This window comes from Lepisma saccharinum, chromosome 28, assembly GCF_977018435.1.
Source record: "Lepisma saccharinum chromosome 28, izLepSacc3.1, whole genome shotgun sequence".
Taxonomy (NCBI): domain Eukaryota; kingdom Metazoa; phylum Arthropoda; class Insecta; order Zygentoma; family Lepismatidae; genus Lepisma; species Lepisma saccharinum.
Window position 1 is genome coordinate 32636458 of NC_139256.1, and position 8755 is coordinate 32645212.

The window sequence follows — 8755 nt, forward strand, 5'->3', positions numbered from 1 at the left end:
TTTAAGCAAGTATTGTGTGCATTCTTCGATGTCTTGTTCATTTCAATACAGTTTAGGGACTGTGCATTAAAAATACGACACACACATACTTTTACATAGTTTATTTAATACAGCATATTTGTACTTAAAACTAGCTCATCATATATATTACACATCATCCAGTCCACTTTGGATCTAAAATAAAATATATTTTTATATCATACAAATCACAGTGATATGTTTTAGTTTTTCTGTGGGTATTACTCATCCTTGTATTTTGGAAACACACTATAGTTCCAAGACGTAGATCCTGACTTCCGTGTGCGGATGGTCCGGTGTCAATTCCTGGATTCCGTTCCTTGTGTGTTCGGCATACTTTAGTGAGTGTACCAACTTCAGCCCCATGCTGGAAACTGCTCGTGCCGAATAGTGACTAGTGCAGTCGACTTTGTAGAGGGGGAAGCCCTTGTCACGTGCCAACTGAAGACTTCTCTTGAAGAGATTGGTGGCAATGCGTTGCCCTCGCCATGCACTGTCCACAGACACTATCCCCACCTCGAACAGGTGCTCCACGTTGAATCTGTTAAAGATGTCCGCCTCGTGTCCTACTCTGGCCAGAAGGCGGAGGATCTTCTGGATCTTCTTGTTCGGGCATTGCTCTGCTTCGTCGTGCATCGCTTTCTCATCTTCTGGTCTAATTTCAACGTTGAGGCAGACGCCGACTATCCGGCCACCCTCATTGGCCACTGCCATCAGGGACAGTCCCTGCGTCAGAGACTTGTTGCAGTAGTCCTCCAGTTCTGCACATGTTGAGGAGTCTGCCATCAATGATACAGCCATGTGGAGAGGTTCATCGTGAAAGAAGAAACGACGGAGAAAATCCAGCACTCGCTCCCTATCATCCTCCCTGATTGGAAAGATGCTGTAGCTCAGTTTGGACATCTTGGTTCTGAAATGAGAGGTAACATTTTGCAATTGAGTTACTAGGAAAACATTTTAAGATTAAATTTTGCAAAGGAGCCGGCTGTTAGTTGTGAGACTCCCTTGGTGGAACCTGGAGGTGTTTGCTTGTTAATGCACACAGTAATACAGGCACGTTGCGCACACACAGCAGTCAAAGCTCGTCCCGTGTCGAAGAGAAATGGATGTATCGAAGCAGCTTGTTCGTGTGTGTTTGTTGTATGACTTTAAAGTGGGCCTGTCAGCTGCCGCATCAAGTCGCCACATTTGCCAGGCATTTGGGGAGAATGCTATGAACGAACGCACTGCCAGGCATTGGTTCCAGAAATTCCGTTCGAGAGATGTGAGCCTTTCGGATGAACCTCGGAGTGGACGACCACATGTGTTGGATGACGAGGCCCTGAAAGCAGCCATCGAGGAGGACAGTGGTATTACGTGTGATGACCTTTCAGAAAGGTTCCATGTTACCGCTGAAACAGTCAGACTGCACCTGTATGGGATAGGGAAGTCATACAAGTTAAGCAAGTGAGTACCCCACACATTGTCGGCAGCTAACAAGGAACAACGAGTGACAGCCTGTTTATCCTTGCTCACTCGGCACCTGAACACACCCATATTTGATGGCTTGCTCACTGGTGACAAAAAGTTGGTCCTCTATGACACTCCCAAGCGTACCAGACATTGGTTGTCGCCACGTGACCCTGTTCCTCACACCTCAAGACCACGTCTGCACCCACGAAAGGTTATGCTCTCTGTATGGTGAAATTGTCGGCAAGTGGTGCATTACGAGCTCCTTCCACCTGGTCAGACCATCACTGCTGACCTCTACTCTCAGCAGTTGCAAAGTGTGCACCGTGCATTGCGGCAGAAGGAGCCGACATTTCTGAATTGGTATTGTGTGCTGTTCCTGCATGACAGTGCCAAGCCACATGTGGCAAAGAGGACACGGGAGACCCTTCATCAACTTGGCTGGGAGACACTGTGTCATCCACCATATTCACCGGAATTTGCACCAACAGATTACCACCTGTTTCATTTCGGTCGACAACCACCTCCGTTGGAGATCCTTCGCAAATGAGGGAGACCTGCGGAACGCACTCACGGACTTCGTTGCATCCACGCCCGCCGAGTTTTATCACCAGGGTATTGTGCAGCTGCAGGAACGTTGGCAAAAGGTGTTGGATGCTGATGGAGATTACTTCGAAACCTAAAAGTACGTACCGTCCACTGTATTGCTCTTTGTTCATCACTGCTCTAGAACGGCAAGAACTTTTTAAATTTTTGGTTACCTTGTGTGTGTATAAATATATATATATACACACACACAGACACAGACAGACAGACAGACAGACTCACTCACTCACTCACTCACTCACTCACTCACTCACTCGGTGGCAAGCGGCCCTGCATCAGAGCTTGTCTCCCGGTGAACGGGTCCGGGATGTTACAGCGTGTTTTTTTTCGCTCTCCCCTGCCTTCGCTCTCTTTCCCCTTCTGTTGACGTTGCAGACTGACGCCAGTATAATCCTCCCTCGGAAGTTGTGTTGTGTCTGTGTGTTGAAGATTGTGGCACCACAAAAGTTTACATTACAACAAAGGATTTATCTTGTCGAGTGTTACTTCGGAAAGAGGAATTGTGGAGAAGTGCGACGATGTTTTGTAACGAAATTTCCTGGTGTTCCTGTTCCACATAGGACCACTATATTAAACCTCGTAAAAAAGTTTAGCGAAACATGGTCAGTTCTGAGTAAAAGTGGAAAGAAAAATTGTGGAAATAAAGTATACAAAAACAATCCGCACACCATCCGTGAGTTAAAACAAAGTATTGTATGAGAAATCGGGAGAATTACAGTAGAAGAACTTGCACGTGTAAATGCCAATTTCCTTTGGAGATGCCAGGAATGTGTTCCAGCAGAGGGACATCATTTACAACACCTTCTGTAGTGAAGGTTAGTACACAATATGAAAAGTGTAATTTTAATAGCCGACTGTCGTGGACCCGTTCACCTGGAAAGACAAGCGCTGATGCCAGGCAGCTTGCCGCCGAGTCTCGTAGCGAATGTCAGGGAATGCTATGTATGTATATATATATATATATAATCAGGCACGTATATTCTAGGCTATCGCCGAAACCCAAATTAAATACAGAAAATAACTTTACTTTACTTTACTTAGTCGATCCTCTTCTACCGTCAGGTGTAGAGGTTTTGCAAAGAGCTCTCCATCCTTCTCGGTCCCTGGCTAACATTTTTGCCCTGTTGGTATCCAATCCTTGTCTCCTCAAAACTTCTTCCATCCAGCCGTCCCAGGTCTGCCTTGGTCTTCCCTTTGGTCTCTTTCCATCTACTTTAGCTTGCCATATCTTTTTAGGTATCCTTTCTTCACTACCGCGGTGGCTCAGTCGGTAACGCATCTGACTACCATGCTCAAGGTCCCGGGTTCGATCCCCGGCCGGTTCAAATCCGGGAACTTTTCTAACAGTAAAAGCGGCCCCGGCGCCCACCCAGCGTCGAATAACATGGGTACCTGGGGGAAACCCTGGGGGGTAAAGGCGGTCAGGGGCCTGATGCTGATCACATCACCCCCACTCACGACCGGATCAAGAAAGTGTGAGGCGTTACCCCCACACCCCCTATACGCCTTCATGGCGTGGTGCTATGCACAGGGGAACCCTTTACCTTTTTTTTTTTTTTCTTCACTCATTCTGTGAACATGACCAAACCACCTCAACTGCGACGCTTCTATTTGTTGTTGTAAAGATTGGGTCTTAAGGCTCATTCGAATTGTCTGATTCCTTACTCTATCTCGTTTTGTTTTTCCTTCTATTCTTCTTAGGTATGTCATTTCAGTTGCTTGAAGTTTGCTAGAATAATTAGTTGTTAGTGGCCATGATTCACACCCGTAAATTAGTGTAGGTGCACACGTTGTTTTGTAAACTGTCAACTTTGTTTTCTTCGTAATTTCCTTTTTATTTATGAAGTTTCTATTTAGAGCATGATATAATCTTCCTGCAGCAGCAATTCTATTATTTACTTATTCATCTATTTTCCCACTGCTGCTTATTATAGACCCTAAATACTTGAACTTTGTTACTTGTTCGCTCTCGCCTTCTATCTTAATGGTATGAGGTCTATGTTCTCTACTTATTATCATTGTTTTTGTTTTACTGGTGTTAATTCTCATATTTACCTTTTGTAGTTCTCTGTTCCATACATCTAAATTATATTGTAAGTCCTTTTCAGTTTTAGCAAATAAAACTAGATCGTCTGCAAAAGCTAGTTCTGATATTTGTACAGGTCTCGTGAGCCAATTCCCAACAGTAAAGGGTTTGATCTTTCTTTTGAAAATTTTTGTAATTTCATCAATTAAAATTATGAACAGAAGTGGACTTAAAATGCAGCCTTGTCTTACTCCAGTTGATGTATAAAATTCATCAGATTTTATGTTACTTGTACGGATGTAGTTACAACAGTTATTGTAAAAGCTCTGTATGCTAGCGGTCAGGTTATCATTCACTTTTCTTCTTTGCAGCACTTCCCATAATTTAATCCAAGGTACTCCTTAGTAGTGGTATTTTTGATAATACTAGGACGAGAAAGTATGAGCCCCCCTCAGGCTGATTTGGTTACACTTAAAACTAGGTCAAGATGTCCATATGAGCTTATTGCTCAAGTGTGCTATTCTGTATAATCCAAGACTTTTGTAAAAAAGCCCTCGGGAATTTCCCGTGAAAGTATGACCCCCCTCAGATTGATTTGGCTACACTTACAAAAGTTGCATGTGCCAGATTGTTGTCCATAAGCTTGTTAAAAATATGCCCCTCTTGATATTGTTTTTGCTACACTTAAAACTAAGCCAAGATGTTCATAAAACCTACACCCACTCACACCCACACATATTTACTACCGGTCCACTTCCGGTTTACTTCTGGTCTACTTCCGATCCACTTCCGGTTTACTTCCGGTATAAGTTCAGAGTATTAATATGTTAACCTGAATATTTTAATTGGACACCAGGCCCAACTTGTTTATCTAGTACTAAGACAATGTAATATGCAGAGGTCTTCTAGAATTGCTCTGTGACTCTCTCATTTCTTACATCATAAACATATGATTTTTCACCTATAAGAATAACACTAGGTATGTCTGCAGAGATTACGGATTTTGTAGCGAGCTGCAATACATGCCGAGCTAATGCTCCTAAGGTCCGCAACGGACCTGATTCTTCATGGCCTCTCGCTTCGTACGTGAACGAGAGATGGCATATAGACCACTTTTTCTTTGCAGGGCGTAAGTTCCTACTGATAGTAGACGCCTTCAGCAAGTGGACAGAAGTATGGCCTGTACACACATTGGACACAAAGGAAACGATCCGCTGGCTTATGCAATCTTGTGCCACGCTAGGGATACCAAATACTATCGTATCCGACAACGGCCCAACGTTCACTTCTCTCGAATTTCGTAACTTCTGTCTTAAGAATGGTATCAAACATGTTACTTCACCGCCTTATCACAGCCCTAGCAACGGCTTAGCCGAACGATACGTTCGTACTGTCAAAACCGCTCTTGTCAAGCTTATAACTGACAAACCCAATCTGAGCACGCTTGAACTTGATATGGGGATCGCCAACCTTATTTTCATCCTTCGGAACACGCGACTGGGTGGAAAAGGAAGCCTACCAGCACTTTCGGTCTTGAAACACCGACCCAGATTTTGGTGGGAACCAAACAATGTGCCTCTGTCGAGTGAATCTCCGTTCAAGCCGAGGAAGTCAGCAAAGTTTCGGAACGACTCTTCGTCGAAGTATGGTACTTTCGCCATCAACTCAGCAGCTTGGGTTCAATCACCTAAGCACGGTACTCCAAATTACATCCCAGGAGTTGTCATTCGTCGAATTGGGGATAGCATCCTCTACGAGATAATGTTGGAAGATGGAATCAAACGAGTGGTACATCCCAGGTGGTTGAAGAGACGTGTTTCACGTGACAATGCAGATGACGACGACTTCAACGTTACAATACCAAATAGAAATTCAACAAACCCCGGTGGAACAGTATCAGAACCTACCCCAGGCAGAGCCGGATACCCAGGACCAGGTCCTAGCACATCTCACTCATCTCCGAGAAGGTCTACCAGGATTCGCCGCCCAACAGATCGGTACGGTCATCAGCATACCTGATTTTTTTTTAATGGGACACCTGGAGGGATGATACGGTCCAGGTATTAAGCGTATGGCTACAAGGCTTGGTCTTCACGACCAGAAGAAGATAAATCATAAGCAGATGTATTCTGTGTGTATTCTTGCTATATCATGGGTTCAATGGATTTGAATGTTTCGGACATAACGTCCAGTTTATATTAAATATGTTAATTGTTCACCGTCTGGTTTTTATCTTGTGCAACGTATATTAATCCACATTACCATGTCCTTCACTCCGAACCTATCAATCAGGGAGTGTATCATGGAATTCACATATAATTTTAATGTTTGTCCTGTCATTAACCACAACCTGTTTCCTTTTTGAGGTGTTGATGACAAACATGGGTCTCTGTGCTTTGAATTCATCTGGTGAGTAATACAGGTCGGTATTCCCGGTTGTAACTCTTTTGTATGCTGTATATGCCTCGTATAATTTGAGGAAATCATCCGTGGAAATGTTTAAATTACAATTTTCTCTAGGGAACACCTCATTTCTGCCATTTTTAAGATATATGTTTTTGATGTTGCAGTTATCAAATTTACTTGAATTTTTTTCTTGGTTATTGTGTCTTCCAGTCTGAAACAGTACCACCACAAAATCTGGCATGTCATATTGTATACTGGAGAATGAGTTTGTAGCATCAAATTCATAATAGCTACCAGTGGCAGGCTTCTGCACACATTGATATGTATAAAATTGTAAAGGTACCTGTGGATTTTTTAGTATATCTGCTTTGTATTTAAGAGCATAACTAGCTTCATATTCAACTACTGGAATTCTTAGCTCCATAGTCTGAATAAGGCATTTGCCTTCATCAGGTAGGGTATTAGGCAGAGCTGCCCCAGTAGAGTTTAATGAACTGTACCTCATCAAAGCATTATTATCATTAGCAGCTCTTCTAAATGTAATTCTTAAACCACCTTTCCACATAATATCTTTGTAATCTGAGAAGAATCCTGGCAACAGGTGCATAGGAAACAGTACTGTGTGGCTCTTAGATATTATTTTATCACCAGCCTCAAATCCACCTATTTTGTAGTAAGAAGCCTCGGTCTTGGATAATTTTAGTGTGGCTAAAGCTGTAGAGGTAATACCAGGGTAGTCTACTCTGTTTATAACAACACCATGTTTTCTAATCTCAATTTCAGAGAACAGATGTGGCACAAAATTGTCTACCAATCTTATATTTGAGTTAGCCGGATAATCTGTACCATCGAGCTTGACAACATCAAACTTGATATATAGGTCTGCTCTGTGAGGGTGTATAAACCCATCTCCTACATCAAGGTCAACCTCAATCTCTGTGTTGGCTTGATTTAAATTTGCAAAGGTCCTCTGGTTTGGAGGGAATGATTGTAGCTCATAACTCAATATTTTTCATTTTATTTATTTATTTATTTTTTTGTATGTATTTTTATTTAAATATTAATTTCTATGATAGCAGTTGTTGTGGCTCCAGCAAAATCAACTAATTCTTCTTTTTCATTAGTGACCATCAACTCAATATAATCTATTCTATTATGGCACACAGGAAAATATAATGTTGGTGATGGAGTGTAGATGATTGGCTCCATAAATTCAGAGTTAGGTTTGAATGTTGCAATGATACCAGTTTGTTTGTGAGTACCTATGCCATCTGATTTGGTGATCATACCCTCGGCCACATTACAGTGAATATTTAGAGTTTCTATAGCTAAGAATTTAGGTATATTAATAGCAGTGTGTTTAATGGCTGGTTCAAGTTTTGTGTTGTTCTTGAAGCCTAACAGCTCTCCTATAGTACCCAGATCTATTGTCTCTGTAGCAGACACAATCTCTACTCTGTGAGTGACAGAATTTTGAGTTAATACTATACCTCTAGGTAACTGAGCATTTAAAGTAGACAGATTATACTGCCCTGGGGTGATAACAATTTTTTTTTCACCAACTGTGATTATGTTGTTGTGGTGTGTAATATTAGGGATCAAGTACATGCCATAGAATGCTCTGAGAGCTATTGTTTTAGGATAAACTATATCATCATGTAATCTGAGCTTTAATATTGAATTTTGGCTGGTAAGATGGAATATTCCCATGATGTTTTAGATACCACAAAGCTTTTTGAAAATTTTCAATTCATGGTTTATTTATTTGAGACAGATATCTAAGAACAGATAAACACAGATGTCCACAATTAACATCTTTGAAGTTTTGAACACGGGCATTATTGTAATAAAGATTAGTTGATTTTAGATATTTTACTAAATTTTCAGGTGGAACACCTCCAAATGAATCAAACACAAATGCCTCATTGTTTAAATATTTAAGATAACAGATCCAGTGAGTGCCCTGATTTTTGTACTTATCTAAATTGACTATGCCACACTTTTTTTTGAGTGGTTGTTCTGGTAAAGAATCAGACATGTATACACCTCTAAATTTTTTGATGCCTAGTGGCTTAATTAAAGCTTCAATATCTTGGTTTGTAAGCAGTTCTTGTTTTCTTTAAACTTATTCATGGCTCTCTTAAGACCTTTGCCTTGTTTTTCCATAGCCAGATTATGGCGCCTTTGTTCATCTAATTCTGCCCTATTCTTCTTGGCATCTATTACTGTTTTTGCTATAGCAGCTGATCC

The 8755-nt window shown here is 41.6% G+C and overlaps 1 protein-coding gene across 1 annotated transcript; it reads right to left on the reverse strand.

Annotated features, from left to right (window-relative positions):
- Nucleotides 1-267: 267 nt before the first annotated feature.
- LOC145980883 (arylalkylamine N-acetyltransferase 1-like) lies at nucleotides 268-923 on the reverse strand. The gene has a single exon (XM_083113966.1). It carries the CDS (start codon nucleotides 919-921, stop codon nucleotides 268-270), a length of 654 nt encoding a protein of 217 aa, XP_082970092.1. The 5' UTR covers nucleotides 922-923.
- Between the last annotated feature and the right edge of the window lie 7832 nt (nucleotides 924-8755).

Excerpts from the sequence above, each read along its gene's own strand:
- LOC145980883 (XM_083113966.1), bottom strand. The coding sequence starts at position 921 with ATGTCCAAACTGAGCTACAGCATCTTTCCAATCAGGGAGGATGATAGG.